We start from the raw sequence: 19982 nt of genomic DNA, 5'->3' as shown, positions 1-19982 counted from the left end.
TCACACTGACACTGATGCATAATTTTGCTATTTAAAATTATTTATTCAATTCTGAATGGATTTAAGTAGTTTATCAGTACGTAAGTCATGTTATCAAGAAGCAGGCAAGGATTACATTTATTTATATCTATTTATTTAATGTTGATTATAATTCTTTTTAAGATTTGCTTTAAAATGTTACCAGGGTCATGAGTTGGTAAGTATCATGCTTTGTCACTGTTAGAATGTAAACATCCCTGATTATCAGTGACAACAATACAACAAGCATGACACAAAAAAAGAGCTAAAAAGGTTTTCATGGTGACTATCACTCTTCTGAGTTTCCACATTAATAGCAGACGTTTTGAGTTCCTAAGGTTCCTTGAGAGCCAGCTGCTGAAGAGCTCTCTCAGGGAGGGTTCAGCTGGAGCCTGTGGCCAAGGCTGTGTGTCACTGCACAGTGGTGATGATGATGATGATGATGGTGTCATTGCGTCTGGTCATGAAAGTTTGTGTATCTGAGTGCTGAAAGTAACTTGGGTAAAACTCTGTGTGTGTGTGTGTGTGTGTGTGTGTGTGTGTGTGTTAGAGATCATTTACTGGTATCAGGGGATTTCTAAGCCCCTGATCCTGTGTTCCAGCACTGTGCCCACTGTGTGTGTGTGAGGGAGAGGGGAGAGAGAGAGAGAGAAAGAGGGAGTATGAGAGAGAGTATCAGGTGTTGCTGCCGACAGAGAGAGCAATGAGACCATGATGTAAAAAATAGCAACAGGACATGTATAAAAGGCAGACACACTCACTCGGTCAATCGACAACCAGACAGAGAGAGGAAAAGATTACCCTGAGAGACACCATACACACTGCTCAGAGCCACACAAGTGAAGACCAGCCAAAGAGCAAACCAAGGCTCATCTTTCAGAGAAGGCAGACGCAGACAAACCTCTAGAGGTGCAGATACCCCTCAACAGTACTATCACTGCAAGATACAGGCAGACGCTGGGGCAAAGATGCAGGTGTGCACAGTGCTAGAGAAGCGTGCAGGCCACGTGGTCAGAGCCGATCTGAGCTGCAGCATGAAGGAGGAGAACGTCTCCCAGAGAGAGAGCTACACAGCCGCTTGGCACAGCCTCAAAATGCGAACACAGCACGAGGACCAGTGAGTACATACACACATATGCAAGCACGTATATATATATATATATATATATATATATATATATATATATATACACACAAAGGCCAAGGATTCACTTTATCTTTACAGTGTTGACAGAAGCTACATTCCCTTCCATTAATGTTTGAGGGAAAATTCTTCATCATCTAAAGTTTAAGATCTAAACCTAGAGATCTGTGGCAGGTTTCAGCAATGAAATTTTCCTTTCATTTTCCTAAAGTGCTTTAAATAGATGATTAATTATTCATATAAGTACTTAATCAAATAATATAAGAAATAATTGTAACTCTCTCTGATGCCATTCACTACAGCCAGTCGATGGTGATGTCAGACGATTCTCGGCGGGAGACCCTGTCCCACTACTGGCAGGCTCGTCCTCTCTTCCACTCATGCCCATCAGGAGTGCTCAGGGTGGGCACAATGGAGTCAGGTGTCCGTGAGCATCAGCTCCTACCCTGCAGGAACACGCTTCCCCTGCCCATCTTCAAGCCCAGTGAGCTGGGTGTCCGGCTGGGCCGTGGTGCCCCCCATACTCTGGAAGACCTGCCCCCCGCACGCGCCCCAGATGGACTCTGTCTGGGTAAGAGGGACGTGCAGGAGCTCACACGTGACCTCCCTCCGGTTAAGCCCCTACGCATGGAGTTTGCCAAAGCACCCAAAACGCTGGGCAGATCCATGTCCCAGGAGGCGCAGAGAGGATGAAGAGAGAGAGAGATGGACAGCAGGAAAGGAGAAGGGCAGGAGGGTAAGAAGGGTGAAAAGTCAAAGAATGTGTGGGCATTTCTGAGTTGCGAAAGTGAAAGTTTGAAGATGAAAAGGATCTTAGAATGCAAGCATAGATAGAATATGCACACAGTAGGAGTGTTGAACTTCTGTGTTACCCGCGCCTCCCTACTTATGCCTGAGAAATTGCAGACACTGATGTTGTTAATGCTCAATAATTGTTCAAGTGATGTTGTATAGATGATCCAAGCTGTAAATAGTATTTTGCTAAAGCTGTTTTGTAATAAATCTTTGAAGAATACTATATTGAAAGATGAAGGTGAGAGTAGCGTTCAGGTATATCAACCATCCTGCAGGAGTAAACCTGTTCACAGTGCTTAGAGAAGATGCAATTCTAAAATAAATGTTAAATGAATGTTAAATTGCACAACTTATCAGCTGTTGATTTCTGCTGCATCACTGCCTATTATTCAAACATGTCCAGCAGGACTAAGCAGTTGAGACAGATAGTGGCTTTTCACTGTTTATGAGCTCTTAGGTGAGCACTGTTTTGTTCAATAAAATTAATTTAAAACCCACTCCCAATGCTTCAGGAATGATTTGTACCATTCAAACAAATGTATTTGTCTCATATTACAGAGGCACTGACAGAAAGACAAAAAAGAGACACTGAGAAAGAGAGAGCAACAGAGAGAGGCCATGATGAAAGACAGTGGTTTATTTAGATTTTCTCAGCTGTCCTATGAGGGATTTATTCTACTTGGAGATGGACTGTTTTGGAAAAGAGACTGGCCATGGAAAACATTATGGGCAGTGGAGAGGAATGCATGGGAGGAATCGGGGGAGGGGCAGAGAGCAGGACTCACTGTCCCTTGGCATCTTCCCCTCTGGTTTTTGCCAGCAGTATGGCCAACAGGACAGATCTTCAAAAGCCAAATGGTGGCAGGACTAGCTATAACTGTGACACATGCTGTTTGGGTCATTGCTTAAAGCTTCCTAATGAGAACATGATGTACCTTTCCCTCTCTCTTTCTCTCTCTCTCTCTCTCTCTCTCTCTCTCTCTCTCTCTCTCTCTCTCTCTCTTTCTCTAATTCTGCCTTTGACAGTCAAATTCACAGAACAACTTTAATCAAAGCACAGACTGTGATTCTAGCCAATCAATAGATGTCTCCCTGCAATCCTGTTGCTAATTCTTTCTCCGATCAGTCAGATATTAATAGCTGAGTCACTAGAGGGTGTGCTGAGGGGAGGAGCAGAGAGAGGTGGGTGCAGGGCATTCAGGGTCTCTTCCTCTGAGTTCTGGTGCATTCTGTCTGTGTTGTTGGTCGTGTCTGCAAAATGCCACCCCTCTTTCCCTTACGTAGACATGCATAGACACACGAGTGCATAACAGTGTAGCCCAAAAATGTCACTATTGTTGTCGTCATTGTTGCCATATGTAGTATACATTATTTTGTTTTCAGTTTGAGCGTTTTGCAGATTACTACATGTGAAGGCATCATATTGCATAGACAGCCATTAATGTAAATGATGCATCACCTGAGAGCAAGCTATGCAAAAGAACCTTTTGCCATAAAAAAAAATTGTGCGCATGGGATTTCATGTGTGTGTGTATTTTCTGCACACACACACACACACACACACACACACACAGTGTCCTCAAGTGCCTTGAAGAGCTCTTACATAACCATAATAGCAGACCTATCTGTTTTGACACTGCTAAGGGTGAGTAGCATTTCCATGGAGAACTAATACGTCATATCCAGTATAATAAATAAATAATATATATATATATATATATATATATATATATATATATATATATATATATATATATATATATATATATATATATATATATATATATACATACACACACACACACACACACACACAGCTGATGAAGGACCTCTGTCCAGAAATGAGTTTCTCTTTCTTACCTTGTGTTCTACTCTGCCATTTGTCTTAATATGTATCTGTATTAATACTGTTTTTTCTTATTTCAAATTTTGATGCACATGTTCAAACACTAGTGTGTGTGTGTGTGTGTGTGTGTGTGTGTGTGCACGCGCTTGCACGTGCTATGCAAATAATGTTTCAACAGATTGTCATAGCCTGTGCTTCAATTTCACATATGTAATATATAATGTGTGTATATGTGTGCGCTTGTCTGTGCACGTCTGCAAGCATGTGTGTGTTTTCATCCTTTTACCATGATGAGAGATGTGTCTTTATTACATGCTCTGTTATGCAATACAACTTATTATACATGAGCCTGTGCGCGCACACAGTCCTGTCAGAGACACCACACTCAACAGGTGACTGAAAGTTTAAAACTCCCTAATGTGGGAGACACCCGAGCATGAGCACACACACATACACTCACACTCACACACATGCACTCTGCTCTTGAAGTTTACTCAGTTATTTGTCCACGTGAACCAGACAATATTATATTTCAGTTGATGATGCACATCCAAGCCTCTGTCATGTTGCAGAGTGCATGCCTCTGGATGCCTGTGGATTAGAGGGAGCTTGTGCTGAGGTGATACAGAGTTATGGTTCAACAGCACTATTTAAAACCACCATTCACTAAGTTTCAAAACGATGTATCACACCAGCAGTCGTATTCAAAAACATTGTTCACCTTATTGGTAATTCAAAGAGATGAGTGTCCCCTGTCTTCCTTGCCAATATATTTTGCCTAGTCGTGACCTCATAGATGGAAATCTTGGTTCCAGGGGATGAGGACAGCATTTTTCGGCTGAATGGAGTACGAAGTGCCTAATGCCTAAATTTGTTATTTAGGGTTATATTGTTCTGCTTTTTACACTCTGTGTCCCATCCCATCCACAGATTTCTTTTCATCACAAAAATCTGTGGTAAGACACACAGACACCCTTTAAACAACATATAGACAAAGTGAAAATGCAGATTAGCTAAGACTAATTTTTTAATTTTGTACCAACAGTAAGCAACTGTGCCATTATCCTTTTTGTCTTCGTCCCCTGTATCCCACTTACTCTTTCCCTATCACATACAGAAACAGTTGCCACTTATAAACTCTGACTCATCCTCACATGGTTAATATGACGCTTACTGACCTCTGCTGATCAGATGATGGAATGTTACTTTGAACATTCCAAAAGACAGGGGAGAGGGAAAAAAACTGGCATGCAACACTTCACATAATAATAATTTAGTAATGCATGCAAGGCCACATATAATAATAATAAAGTAATACATTCAAGGTTATATGCAATAATATAGAAATAAAGCATTTCACTACTAGTTGTACCGTGTATGAATATGTATGTGACAAAAACAATTGAAATACTATAATAATGCAATGGAATATATGACAAAATTATTAAGAAAGAAGTTAAACACAAAGGTTTCTCAATGTTGTATATATAGTTCCATGAATGAACTAATGTAAAGGTTAAACTGTTTTCAGTGTCATTTCTCTGACACCATTAAATCATTTTCCAAAGAAACATGTTCAATAAAGTTTATAAAAGTTAATAAATTCTGTTTAGCATGATTTTACTTTTTACTTCTATTATTTTACATCACAAAGTGGTTTTGGTATTCCTTTCTGCAACATTTGTGTTAATTTCATCATAAAACAGTAATAATTTTACGGATGCAGCAGTTTTAGCTCTACTGCAAATACTAGAGTTTCCCAGTCCACTTTCACTCTGTTGTTGCTCCCCAAATCTGGATGTTAATGCACTTCTTCCTGGCATTTAAGTCAAAGCTACTGCTAATTTATGTTTGATGACAGTCAACATAAATGAGTTAATGCTGAAGGAAGCATGTCAGATGTGGGAGGCTTTGTTGTTAATTTGACTGGCTCCTTTTAGCTAATTGTTATTAGCACATTCTAAAGATAATTGGTGTATATATGTTGTGGAGTATGTCAGAAAACCGGCTGCCAAACAAATTCAGTAGTTTACTGATTGCTGCTTTTGAATCGATGGTCATTGGATAGCTCTGCTCTAGAGAGATCTACTATATGAGCATAAAGAAGTGGATTACTATTACTGCAAAAGATCCAAATGTAAATGTCACCACCTACTGCTTAATTACTGATTTATGGAAGTTAAATTCTACTTAATGGAAAAAATGAAGACATTGCACTTAGGAGATATATCAATCCCTTTAGTACTTAGTATTTTCTCATTAATTAGCATATGCATTAAAATAGTATTGTATTTGAAAAGCACGGCAATAGTATACGGTGGTTAGTCCACAAATTGTCCAAGTAGCAGAATAACAAAACATATATAATTATTCTTTTTTAACTGGCCAGCCTTTGTGTTGTTACAAATGGAGGTTTGTACTTTAATAGTGCTATTTGACTGTAGTGTTGATGTGTTTATGTTTAAGTCAAATACTGGATCTGTATCAGCTCGCCACAATTCTTACTGCCTTCTTTCTGCATTATTATATTCTGTATGCGAGAGAGACAGAGGGAGGAAGAGAGGGGGTGGGACAGGGGAAAGGGAGGGAGGTAGAGAGTATGAGGGAGAGATGAAGAGAGAAGGGGAAGGAAGAGAATGAGTTGTTCAAAGGTTCTTGGCTTACAGATCCAAGCTGTTCCTGAAAGAAAAGTGTTGGCTCTGTATCCTGTGTAAATGCATGAAGTGAGGCCTGCATTTCTGAAAGTGTGAGTGTGCTATTGCAAAACCGTATGGCAGTTTTCAAGCATAAATAATTGCATGTGAGTGTGTGCAGGCCTGTGTGTGCATGCGTGTGGGCACCTGCAGCAGGAGGGATCTCAGCTCCAACAGTTCCTGTTCCACTGGGTAGTGGTGGAGGTGCCACAGCTCTCCTATATGACAGTACAGAGTTAATGTGTGTGTGTGTGTGTGTGTGTGTGTGTGTGTGTGTGTGTGTGTGTGTGTGTGTGTGTGTGTGTGTGTGTTTTCACATATAGAAATATGAAATAGGAAATTTTGTCAGCTGTAAAAATATTATTGAAATAGAAATTACTACACTAATAATAGTGTATAACAGGCAAAATAAAATATAAATAGGTTGTAAAGATATGTGGCTTGAACTTAGACTATGTATACAGTCTATGGGCTTGACCCATTGTGTTATATGGTTTCTCTGTAATTCAGTGTGATATACCTCTTTGTGGTTTACATGCAGCTCTTCTTGACTAATAAATCAGTACTAAACTTTAAGGGCCACTTCCCTAGTCCCAGATTAAGCATAGACTAAAAAGGGCTTCCACTGGTGTTTCACCAATGGCGCTGCAACTTAGTGTAAAACTAACCTGGCTCCATGTTGGGAAAACTCAGTTAGATGTACCTGGTGGTGTTCTCTGACCTGTCTGTGATCGCTCTGTGATCCGTGCAGACAGCCTCTGGTGAGTGAGGTGGGTCCTGGAAGCTCTGGATGGTCTGAGGAAGTAGAACCTCGCACTGAGGCACTGGCAGGGGCTGAGGCAGCCACACAGGGGAAGATAAGCAAGGAGCATAGGGATAGTGGTGGTGATACACCTCTGGAGCATAGAGGTAGTGGTGGTGATACACCTCTGGATCCTCCTCGCTCACAACAGCTGGAATCGATTGCTGTTGTAGAGTAAATAATGCATTAGTCTTTAACACATAATGCATATGTAATGGGTTATATGTTTCCTTATTGTATTTTACGATAATTAGTCACATAATCATTACTTACTTTTGTTACAGCTTATCAGTTTTATAGTGATGTACTCTAACAATGGTTAATAGCCTGTTCTTTTGATGTCAATTGTTCCAAGCCTCTGTCACACTTGGCAATGTGACTGATAGTTTTCTTTTTTCTTTTGCACTTTCGTAGTTTTTTGTATTTATCTATGAATCTGCAATGGCCCTAACTGCATCTAAATGTGTTTTTTCAGGCTCACTCTTTGATTGAAAATAAAAGAGTGAGATCAAAGGCATCCCACGTGCCTTGCTATTCCATGCCTTTATTAAGATCAACACAATGCAGGATATACCCCGCTACACTTCAAACGGAAAATTCAAAAGGCCCTTAATGACAACATAACTGGGTAAAAGCTGTTCTGAGCTAATTAAGCTTCTGCCAGAAATTGCCTTCAAATGATTATTTATCCTGGAAAAGGCTTGTGTAAACAACCTGGCTTTAAAAAAAGAAAAACACATCATGTGACTTTAAGAAGTAATGTGATCAGCCCATTTGACATGATTGAGCATCTCTTATAGGATTGTGTGTGTGTGTGTGTGTGTGTGTGTGTGTGTGTGTGTGTGTGTGTGTGTGTGTGTGTGTGTGTGTGTGTGTGTGTGTGCGCGCACACGCGTTATTTACCTCAGGGGTGTTTGTGCAGCCAAAGCTTCTGAGTGCAACCATGGTCATATTGTTCATGATCACCTGGTGCATTTGAGCATTCTGCATCATCATCAGCTCTACAAGATCTATAGCACATGCAGACATGCACACACATGCATGCAAAGAGAGGTACTACATAATGTACCTGTAGCTACAGACTTAGAGGGGCTTTTTGTTATTGTGGTTGTTGTTAAGATAAACTCATCGTAAATACTGATAGATGCAATATCCACTGGTATCCACTAGATAGTGCTTTTTGTACAGATTTCTTTAGGTTATGTGTTTGTGAGTGTGTATGTTTCTGGGGGGTGGGTATAAGTGCAGTGTATGTGTATGTGTGGGTGATTGGGTAAGTGCAGTGTACTTGTGTGTGTAGGGGTGCATGTGTGGTAAGAAAGAGAAAAAACACAAGAGGTTTTGTGAATAAGAGCATGAAGAGAAAAAAGAGCATATGACATCCTGTAGAATTCACTTTTTTAGAGGGCATGGTGAGTCCAATGGCCATGGCGTTAGAACCCACAGCTGTAACCTTGGATTAGATGAAACTCTTCACATTATCTTATCCAGCCTAACAGCTCTAAAGCTTTAATGCAGGACATACCCACATGTGTGGTTCACCTGAGTGTGTGACACACCCAAGAGTTCCAGTATTACTTATGAGGCAATATGGATCAAACATATGTGGAGCACTTCAAGAGCAAGAGTGCCTGCCCTTGCAACCACATTTCCAGCAGATCCATAGCAGAGGCCCAGTGAATAAGAATCACATGAATAACCTGAACCCTAGGTTTCTAGAGGAGCAATGGCCTGTGCATTGACCCAGTCACCATGTCCAGACTTGCCAGATAACTGTGAGTTTGGTCAAAATCCAGACACCGCATGTGGAATGCGTCTGAAAGAGATCAGACACACCCGTCTGGGGTGCGCACTGACTGCATCTGTGCTGAAGGACTATGTTGTTTTTCAGACCAGGAAGTAAACATAGACACTGTGCAGTAAGCTGGGTGAAACTTCATAAAGGTATTTATGAATATCTGTCCGCCTCACTTAGTGAAATAGCACTGACTCATCAGTCGTTTTTTGCTGATCTTCCTTCTATGGGCAGGATGTCTGCTGGAGTATTACTGTGATACACATGTATGTAAGCTTTGTTCTTTCAGCACAGAAGTCATGTTGAGCATAGATAAATTAAATTTTTAAAAAAATTTAAAAAGTAAGATTATACTGTTTTGACAGATCTTTTCCCAAATTACCATGCCCTACAATGCATTAAATCCATTTTACTCTATTTCTAAATATATAACCACTATTTGTATAGAAACTATCTTTTTGGGGAATTAGTGCTCATTTTGGATAACATTACTCCAGATCTTGTTTGGGTATTTGAAGTTAGTGTACAACAGGTTATAGAGCTGTTGAACACTAAAGAAAGCAGCCCTGCGAAGGGTGGGTGAGTGCGTGCGTGTGTGCGCAAGCGCACCCTCCCTCACGTGTCCTGGACGCAGAGACGGTACAGGTGAAGCCAATGCGGCAGGCAGCTGCTGGAAAAGTGTCACGGGTTGTGGAATCTGTGAAAGAGACCCGCGGACAAGCGTGAGCACGTTTGTTTTGTGCTCAAATCTAGCAGTGTTCACAGAACTGTTGGAAACTTTGAGAACATTTCACGCAGTGGCGCCTGGCCAATGGAGTGCGCTGACAATGCACAATAACGTGTAATATATAAAATATGTTGAGGAAAAATAAAATGGGTTTCCTCCCTTCGTGGGAGATAGAAATATCGCCAGTCAGAGCAGCAGCGCAGCCAATTGCTGAGCATTGCTGATACAATATATGCACATAGCAACATAAATGTAGCCAATCAGCGTCTTAACAGACGCTTCATTTCAGGCGTCCTCAAATTCTATTCTCCAAAATCTATTTGAGAGAACTTTCGTGCATAAACTATACGTTGCTTAGTAGCTTGCTAAAATGACTTGCTAGCTAGCTAGTCAGCTAATCAAGTTGTGTATATTTATTTATAGTACCAATGAACTAGATAAGCTAGTGACGCCTAGATTTGCGCTAGCGTTCGCTAACTAACCGCTAACTTGGTTAGCTAGTAGCTTGCTAACGTTAGCTAGCTAGCTCACGCTAACGCTAACTATGTGTTTTAGGGGTGGTTCTGGCAAAATGAGCTAAGATGAGTTGTGTAACGCTAAGCATGAGCTTTTCTTTTGATACATAGGTTAAATAGCTAGAGGATTTACGACCACTGCATTATTTTTTTTAAATGCAAGCCTTCTATTTGTTTTAAATGTTCCTTTAGTAAATATTAATTTTTTTTCTCACTGTGAACGTTAATAAAACAGCTTCATATCTGAAAATAAAAAAGATGTACCAGCTAAAATTCTTAACTCCTACAGGGCTTTTAAAGCTGCTTTAACAGCTAGGTTTAATAAACGTGTGGAAGCCGCATAAACTAATCTATGCATCATACACAAAATCACATCGCAAATAACATTAGATTTCTTTGTAGAATAAAACCTCATCCAGCTATATTTGGATGTTTAGAAATTTCAAGCTTTTGTGTTAATAATGTGGTTGCTAATATCACTGAAGGTTTCTGAACAAGACTCAGTATGTAATCTGGCCAGTTAATGATGCCTACTGTGCCTTCTGTTTGAGCACATTAGAACTGCCACTAATGATAGTCATTTATTATGAGTCTGTCGATTTTTAATGCCAACTGAACAATTAATAGCTATTTCGCAGAGCACTAGTAGTTTGTTAAGTTGTATTGTGATAGCTAGTGAAACTGTCACAAACAGCCCCACCTAGAATATTTTTCACCAGTCGCTACTGATTTCACGCAAACGAATGGACGCTATTACATGTTCTGCGCTTGTAGCCTCTAAGATTGTAACCTTTTAAAACCTCAGTAACATTGTGCGTCCCTTCCGTTAGCTAAATAGATTTTGCTATTATTCCGTCGGTCATAAACGTAGATCCACCACTGTTAGAAAAGGGAACTGGTAGATTTACACATGTATAGCACCTAAAAGAAGAACTCACTGTGGGTTGAACCATCTGGATATTTGAGAAATCATCCGACCAAAACCGCGGCTGCGCTGGATCCGTCCACGCCATTCTATATTTTTACACAAAGCCAAATTTAACGTAACGTTAAATGTTCAGCCGATGCATCTGTGTTTGTAATCTCGCATCTGACAAAGTTGTCATGGTGCTAAGACGCAAACAGACGATGCTTTCTTCTGAGGCCAGCCATTATTAAGTCTGTAATGGCTTGAGATACGCGTAATTACAGTACACTGTATGAAAATTGTTTAACTGATGGGGGCCAATGTTTGCTCGTTATGATGAATTGTGTTTTGCGTGCTCAATGGCGGAGTGGGCGAGCTATGTTACAACAGGTTACTTTATCCTTTAGTTCGGCCGCCTTGGCTGTGCCAGAAAAAGTTCTCCCTTGTGCCCAGAGCGCAAAGGACACCGCGGAGCAGCGCCAATAAAGTCTACGAATCAGAGTTAAACTGCAAGTTCATCTCAGGAGGTACGCCGATTTTGGATGTAGTTGAGATGCCGTACAAAATGCAAATATCTACCACTAACATCTGTGGTGCCACACGATTTCTCTTTCTTTCTCTATCTCTCTGACCGCTCCCACGCGCTGTCTCCATCTCCACGCCTGTCCCACCCGCCCTCCCAGCAGCGCTTCAAACGTAGTAATTAATCAAGCCGTGTGCGCCATAATCTGAAAGGATCGCCGCTATTTTTAAAAGCCCACTCACTGTGTGGGCATAGCAGAACCAGAGCGAGATGGATTTAGCGAAGTAACTCAACAAGGGTGCATTTGCTTCTGTGATCTTCAAGAAAACCAAAGGAAACACATTTAGACAATGTTTTCTGACTGAGGGTGTTGACTGTTGTATTTAATGAACATTGACTGTTAGATAGGCTGCAATTATTGAAATGCCCATGGAGGAGGCTCTTACAGGCCTTTTGTAAGAAATCAATATGATATTCAACAGGATATTGTTTTAAAACTTCATTCATTACAAAAAGTTGTTCATTCTTCACAACAGCATAAATATTCCAGAGTAAGATCAGGTCAAAGAGAAAGTTTGTATTTTCTATGTACCATATGGAGTAGTGGGACATTGTAGAAGTACCAATACTCAAGGATAAGTTTCATTTGATCATACAATTTAGGTATGTTGGATGGTGTTATTTTTAGGCTAAATGGATAGATTCTTGTTTTGTTGGGCAAATATTTAGTTATAATCGCTATTTTCTGTTGCCAAGAATCCACCTCATAATTTCCCTCTCACACACACACACACACACACACACACACACACACACACACACTAGAGACACATACAGAATTTCTTCAGCTGTTATTGTCTCATCCCTCTGTCTGGGAGTTGTTAAAAAAAACCCACACAGAATAAAGAAGCATTTGGGCAACAAAACTGCAAGCTGGCCCAGCTTCCTACTGTAAACCATTGAATGTAGACCAAAAAACAAAGCCCTCTGCTTTCATTGTATTAAAGTATTATTCGCCACATCAGATTGCAGAGTAGTGTTTTTCTCCTTAGAAATCTTTTGTCCAACAAAGCACTTACTCTTTGAACAGCTATTTAGACGTGCAACACCGTGACTCTATATTCTTACAGTTTTATTTGCCGGCAATTCTCAAATGCCAAGTTATGTATTTGGTATGTTTCTTATTATGACTGTATTATGTTTTGTTTGTGATACAACACAGACGCCAAACACAAATTTCTACTGCAGCAGACAATAAAATTAATCTAGTCTATCCTAATCGAATCAGGCCAGGCCCAAACGGTTGCCGTTTGTCAAAAGTCTGAAGTCTGATTGCAGCTACTATCAGTTATAAGCCACAAGATCAGTTTCCTTCCTGTTATACATTTTACATTAATAAACAGTTTAATTCAGTGTAAAGGCAAGGATGCAGTCTTGCTGGTTATGAGAAGAGAGCTAATTCAGGTACACTTCTATATAGACTTGCACAAAGGATGACTTTATGGCAGCTGTTAGGCTCTGGAATCTACAGATGTGCTTTTATAGGTTAAGAAAACAACCAACGGGATATAAGCTTCTTACAACTGCTTACATATAGAACTTTACAAAGGCTTTAATAATGTCACTGCATGGCACACATCAATACTGTTATTAGGATTGTATCAGTATTATCCTAGTAATATGTCTGGCAGTGGCAACATTGTATGTATTGAATCTACCTCACTATTCTCTTGGCAAAATATTGTCTCTTTTTTAATTTGTTTTTGTCTAACTTGTTGATGTACTTGGGACCAATGTATTAAAAACATGTTTGTTTGCTGTGTCTTATCTCTGTTGCGTAATTGGTTAGCATGTTTGGCTGTTAACTGAAAGGATGGTGCTTCGAGCCCACCCAGGGATGCTGCCTGTATGTGGGTTGGCAGTGGTAGCTCATTGGTTAAAGTACTTGGTTTATAATTGGAAGTTTGCTGGTTCAAGCCTGCCCACTACCAAGTTGTCATGGGTGGGCCCCTGAGCAAGACCTGTAACTCTTAATTGTTCAAGTTGTGCTCAGTCATAATTGTAAGTTGTTTTGGGTAAATGTGTTCCTGTAGAACTGTGACAGACTACAAAGAAGACCTCAAAGCTTAAATGTTAGACTTGTTTAAGCTTCCAGCACAAAAGTGAAAGAAAGTTCAATGTTAATATAATTAAGATTAAAATGGAATAATCATAGAAGAGAATGCTCATAAAGTTTTACAGGTACAGTAACTTTGTGTTACTTGATTTGTTTGTTATGGATATAATGGTGACTTCACTGTCTATTAGCACTCTGCCCCTGTACTTCTGCCACAAGACTTATCAGAACTGAGGGACTGGTAGACAGGAGTTGGGCTCTTCAGGCTGGGTCCTGCCACTTCAGTGAGGAGACAACATGTCCAAGACTAAAAGCTCTGGATGGGGTTTGGAATTAGGGTTTCATCGGCACTTTAGTGGAAAGTGAATTCCTCTATATAAGTGCTCTCACTCAACCCTCATGAGCCTTGTGCCTGACACACAGGCTTACAGGAGTAAGATGAAGGACCTCATACCACGGCTACATGGACTCTCTTAGATAATAAACACTTAATTCATATCAGAGTTGAAATATTTTTGCCCCCAGAGATAGAGATAATTGGATGATGTGGCTAGTCATCACTGAGTGTATAGTTGTGACTTTTTGACACAGACAGCCCCTCTGTCTCTTTCTGTCCCACTTACACACACGCACACGCACACACACACACACACACACACACACACACACAGACACAACACACTAATACACACACCCTGCGGCATGTGCTCAACTATATGGCCATTATCTCTTTTGGTTCCCATGGCAACACTAACCTGCTACTGCAAGACTTAGGTGGTGGTGACACCGTGTGTGTGTGTGTGAGCATGTGTGTGTTTGTGTGTGCGTGTGCATGCATACACATAGTTAAATTCAGACACACAAATGTCTCATCAGCTTACACCCATATACATACACATACCGTTTACATACTTTGCAACATTGAAATAAAGAATGGCATTTGCGAACACAACCACACATTACTAGTGAAAGGGTCAGATATTCATTGTATAACAATTATAGAAAGAATCAAACAGATGCATCAACATCATTATCACCAGCATTATTCTTCTCAGTCAAATCCCCATGTGTGTGATGTGTAATGTCATTGGTGGGGTCTTTAACTGGCTCAGTCTGGAGTGTGCTGCAGCTTGTGCAGTTTGTAGACACTCTCTTCATGTGCATGCCGGATCTTCCTCTTCCTCCAAGTGGCATCATTGCCGTGTACTCTCCACCACACAGTCTATACGTGTTAACTCCAACAGCACCGCAGGGCATAGGGGCTAAAGTGAGGGGACCCCAGGTCACTGGGGCAACAGGACAGGACATTGACTGGAAGCTGATGGACTGGGGACCAGCAGGCTGTGCGAGGTCACGGATTGATACAGAGTGCACCCTTGCCGGGCCATGAGGGAACGCCATGTGCATGGGCTGGGAAGAGAAAAAAGATGGTGGAGGAGGGAGGATGCAGGACAGTGAGAACAGCTGTGAGAAATGGAAAGGGGCTAAGAAGAGGGGGGTGCAGGGCTGGGAGAACAGCTGTGAGAAATGGAAAGGGGATAGGAGGAGGGCAAGGAAGCAGAGGTCAAAGAAACCATCTGACAGGAAAGCTCATTCAGGGTGTGTTTTCTGGGCTCTCACTCGGCGGAGCTCCTCTCATCCCTGCCTGCTGCTCCTGATGGCCTACCTTCACAGTCTAAACTTGTAGCTGCCTTAAAGGTATAAATAAATATCACATTCTCTCTTGTGTGCTCTTTACCTTTTAATCTTTTCTCAAAAATGTCATGACTTTAAATGCTTTTTACCTAAGCTATATATTTCATTTTAAAATACTTGAAGACCAACAACGTTTTTTTGTGGTTACTGACGTAGGGTTAGGTTTGGCTTATAATGAATATATGACAACTATATGACCAAATTTGTATGATCAAATCCAAAATATATTGTTATGTGTGTCTGTATATTTGTTAGTACAGAGAGAATCATGTCCATGTGTAGCTGAAACAGAGAAGAACCACACAAATACATTGCACTTAGTGCTCAATATTTCATGAGATTAGTATAATGCACTTCACCTCCTCTTCCTCTTTTCCAGTCTTTCTCCCTCTTCCCCTCCCTCCCTCTATCCCCCTGTTTCCTTTCAGCTGCTCTGCCCACTATAGATACAGTACAGGACAGGCATAGAGAGAATGCTGTGAGACCTGTCTATGCGGAGGTTGAGACAGGTGTGTGAGACACATCTCAGATTGGCGCTCTGCTCCACAGGCCTGCCTGTCCACTGTCACTGCCTCCGCAAAGAACGGAGTGATGGGATTGTACCTCCACCCCTCCCTGGGTGACATTTCTGCCTTCCTCCTTCTCTCTCCCTGTATCCTATCGGTCCCGACACTGCTACCTCTCGAAAAGCATTGTCTCCCTCCCGCTCCAGTTCTTCTCCCTGACAGCGGGCTGCAGGCATTTCTTCCGAAGAAAATCTCCCAGAAAGGAACAATGCAATACAATGTAACCCTTAAACATCACTTAGTGGACTTACATATATTTTAGGCAAGGGTGCAGGAGTGATTTAGCAAGCATTTCTGTCCTGGGAGGGATCCAGGGCCAAGTCCAGCTGACAGGGGGTACCCCCCCAACCAAGGAAAAAGTTTGGGAAAAATTGTGACCACTCACAAAGAAGTAGGACAATCATGACATTTCTAATGTCTTTTGAAAACAATATCTAATCTACATATTAACTAACAGTTAATACATTGTGAAGTAATTTAATACATACACCTTGCTTTGTTTTCATATTACATATTTCTGTATTTGTCCCTCTCTGCCATATGCAGAATGTTGTATTGCATGTTGTAGTGCTGTAGTGTTGCATCACGATGATATATAAATAAATAAAACTATTTTGCATGTTGATACTACTTAACTAAATACAAGTGCATGAGTTGGGATTTTAAGTCTGCAAATTATGCATTTGACAAAATAAAATCAGATATACTGAGGCATCATACCAAATGAACAACCAAACAAAAAATAGAGCCAACAGCCTTAATATAATGACTCCTGCACCAATGATTTTGGGTAGAGAGAGAAAGAGTGCGAAAGAGAGACTACCTCCATGATGTTGCTTTGATCTTATTATATTGCTGCTGTAAAAGGGTACTCCTGACATCCGTTTGATGAGACACTGTGTGTGTGTGTGTGTGTGTGTGTGTGTGTGTGTGCCTGTGTGTGTGTGTGTGTGTGTGTGTGTGTGTGTGTGAGAGTGTCTGAATGCTCCTTCCTTTTTTAAGGAGGCTCCTGTTGAAAAATTGAGCTTTGTTCTTTGTAAACCAATTACTTCTCATCAGTCCTGGGTTCTTAAAATCTTTCACTCTCTAAATTGTAAAACCGATGCATTTTTTCCATACATTTTAGCTGTGATGCCTGGATCCATGTATGAGCCATTCTGTTTGGACTCAGATGCCCACTACCCCTCTCTCACCTGCATGACAGTGCAGATAAGACAGACTGCTTAAGCTCCAACAGGTGCTTTGAGCCCCCTCGCTGCTCCTCTCTCCTTCACACCAGCACTTCAGCAGACTCCTGTCTCGATTAGCTGCTGAAATGGAGCTGAACTAAATATAGCCCACGCTGCCTTGCTGCTTGGGCTGCCCCTCTAACCGTACGGCCGCCACACGCATCTGATTGCTGTTCTGCTCCTCTTCTCACAGGGGAATAAAGGAGGATGAGAAGGAGCAAGATGAGCCTCAAGGAATGTGCTGCCATATTGATTAATGGTGAGGTGACCAAACAGAAACCCTATTAATACCTCACGAAACAGGTGTCAGGCCACCGGTCACCATGTCAACAGCAAGGCATCAGAACCCATGGGAAAGAATATGATAATTCTATGTTTACTATGCCACTTTGAATATGACCTCACTTAACTGTTGCTTGAGCATTCTACACATTTTCTACACATTTATTGTGAATTTTGTTATAATTCCCCTTCAAAATGGTTCAGCAACTTGGCAAGCTCAGAATCTGTCAGCAGTGTGTGTCTGCCACTTTCGCACAAGAAGGGTTTTTTGAACACTCTTGACTACAAATAAGCAAGCCAAAAAGTTTTAGTATTGTTGCAACACGTAGTGGTTATTGTGCAGTAACTGAGATGACAGTATTACTTGGTATTCTATATATCAGGTAAGCTTAACTCCAGTCCTAGACATCCAGAGTTCAGTTCACTTTGGTGATTTCACTGCTCTAACACACTTACCAAAACTGGTAATTAACCGATGAGTTTGTTTAGGCTGGACTCCAGCCCTCCAGGGCAGACTTGGCTACATTGATCATGACATCTATGTATATTATATAGAGCTATGAAGCTAGACCCTAACATCGCTACTTGATGGGAGGCTCCATGCTTTGCCACTCAGGCTTTGCTAGTAGTTCCTCTGGTTCCTCCAGGCATGCTCCACCTGATTCCTCATCTGGAGTGCATTACAAAAGGTACATATACATCCCCATATGCAAGTTTACAAACTTACAAGTTTGATTTATTTCTCACCTACATAGTCATACATGGTATAACTTGCAGTGAAATGGTTTGAGAGTGCTCTGTCCAAACTGAGGAAAAAAGCAGGAGTGCATATATATATATATATATATATATATACATAAATATATATATAACAATGTATGTACAATATATGTATAATATGTATATATACACAATGTACAATGTACAATGCTACTCTGCCTTTGTAAAGTCCTGTCTACTGTTCGGGCATTTCTGAGCCATGATTCTTGCCTCTATAGGTATGCTACAGTTTTTACTTCAGTCCTGTCTGGAGCCTTTGCCTGTCATAGTGTGGTTGATCATGGACATCCCTGAGTGCCTGCTTCTGGTTGACACCACTGCCTGTTTGAATAGGTCTCATGGGGTAGCCCTAAAAACTCACTCAGTACATACATCCTGCAGTCTGTGGACCCTGGCACATGCTGCACAGCAAGACAAAACTTGCAAACTAAAAAGAAAAGACAGAAGTTCCTAGTAAGTCTTTAAAACTTCTAATGGCATTTAACATTGAAATATATCAGAACAGAAATTTTGTGTGGCAGGTGTACAACATATTTGTGTAAGTCTTGTTTATAGTTTTCTTGTAGGTGCCTGTCAATTGTCAAGAATGCTATAAGGCAAAACTGATAGCTGTGAAAGTAATTGTTTTAAAGTCTTTTTCACATTTTTCATAAGCACCATTATTTTCAAACACTTGGGAATGAGAGGCAGTCAGATGTAAGTGAAAGGTGTTTTTATTTAGGCTTTCCCAATCATAGTCATTCTCCACAGCAGAGGTCAGAAAAAGTTGGCAAGTTCAGCATATCCATATCCTCAAACAGAACCAAGGGTCAGAACCAGAAACACCAAGATACACTAGGACACCAGGAGTTAGAAAACTCAGGAACATGTAAGTAGGAGTAGACCATATGCAGAGCCAAACTAGTAGCAGATGCAGGCATTAGACGAATCAGGGGAAAAGATAGCACAGCTCTAGAAGACCTGGACAGGAACTGGTACAGATAGGAAGCGTGTGGCCCATTTAACAAGATCATGAATCTGTTAAGGAGAAAGGAAAAAGGGTTCATCAGACTTAAAGATTAAGTGTAAATACTAAGTTTTTTTAAAATAGCATGTTGAAAAGAAAAAATAACAGTTAAAACAAGAAATTGGCAAAGCAGGACCTTATTGGTTTGGACTAGTGTATATACCTATATATATATATATATATATATATATATATATATATATATATATATATATATATATATATATATATATATATATATATATATATCAATGTTCCTCAATGTTAATCAAGTTGCACCAGCCCATTGTCCACAGTGTGCATTACACCAGATATCCAAATACTCAGTGGACAGTTTAGAGGTGAGCTCACATGCTGAGGGCTAACTCCTTTTAACAGTTAAAGATGAAATCCTCAGAATGATGAGTGATGAAATCTGATGACACTTTTCAAGCTCACTGAGAACAGTACTGGTACAAAGTTTCCACGTAAATTTTTCAGCATAAAGATTTGCTAAATGACAGTAAAACCAGTGTGGCAGCAGCCTAAAATAATCCCACACCT

At 40.6% G+C, this 19982-nt stretch overlaps 2 protein-coding genes across 3 annotated transcripts; one reads left to right on the top strand and one right to left on the bottom strand.

Annotated features, from left to right (window-relative positions):
* The first annotated feature begins 776 nt into the window (after positions 1 to 776).
* Positions 777 to 2454, top strand: tcap (titin-cap (telethonin)). Its single transcript, XM_027003402.3, has 2 exons — positions 777 to 1135; positions 1465 to 2454. Exons 1-2 carry the CDS (start codon positions 987 to 989, stop codon positions 1853 to 1855), a joined length of 540 nt encoding a protein of 179 aa, XP_026859203.1. The 5' UTR covers positions 777 to 986; the 3' UTR covers positions 1856 to 2454.
* A 1330-nt stretch (positions 2455 to 3784) lies between these two features.
* Positions 3785 to 11531, bottom strand: LOC113573265 (proline-rich protein 29). 2 transcript variants are annotated; one of them, XM_081711178.1, is made up of 6 exons: positions 11274 to 11531; positions 9703 to 9790; positions 8202 to 8308; positions 7218 to 7462; positions 6644 to 6714; positions 3785 to 4394 (listed from the first exon to the last, which is right to left on the bottom strand). In XM_081711178.1, exons 1-6 carry the CDS (start codon positions 11346 to 11348, stop codon positions 4336 to 4338), a joined length of 645 nt encoding a protein of 214 aa, XP_081567304.1. In that variant the 5' UTR covers positions 11349 to 11531; the 3' UTR covers positions 3785 to 4335. The 2 variants fall into 2 exon arrangements, with proteins under 2 accessions (XP_081567304.1, XP_026859204.3); XM_027003403.3 differs by lacking the exon at positions 3785 to 4394 and adding an exon at positions 6021 to 6333 and having other exon boundaries at positions 11274 to 11505.
* Positions 11532 to 19982: the final 8451 nt, after the last annotated feature.

Source organism: Electrophorus electricus, chromosome 3 (genome assembly GCF_041902795.1).
Source record: "Electrophorus electricus isolate QZ-2024a chromosome 3, ASM4190279v1, whole genome shotgun sequence".
NCBI classification, from domain to species: Eukaryota; Metazoa; Chordata; class Actinopteri; order Gymnotiformes; family Gymnotidae; genus Electrophorus; species Electrophorus electricus.
This window is presented reverse-complemented; position numbering and strand designations above follow the sequence as displayed.

Coding starts and splice junctions, on each gene's coding strand:
- tcap (XM_027003402.3), top strand. CDS start 987: ATGCAGGTGTGCACAGTGCTAGAGAAGCGTGCAGGCCACGTGGTCAGA. Junction 1,136..1,464: donor CGAACACAGCACGAGGACCA/GTGAGTACATAC, acceptor CATTCACTACAG/CCAGTCGATGGTGATGTCAG.
- LOC113573265 (XM_081711178.1), bottom strand. CDS start 11,348: ATGGCGTGGACGGATCCAGCGCAGCCGCGGTTTTGGTCGGATGATTTC. Junction 6,715..7,217: donor CACAGAGCGATCACAGACAG/GTCAGAGAACAC, acceptor ACTGTCATATAG/GAGAGCTGTGGCACCTCCAC. Junction 4,395..6,643: donor TGAGATCCCTCCTGCTGCAG/GTGCCCACACGC, acceptor TCTAATCCACAG/GCATCCAGAGGCATGCACTC.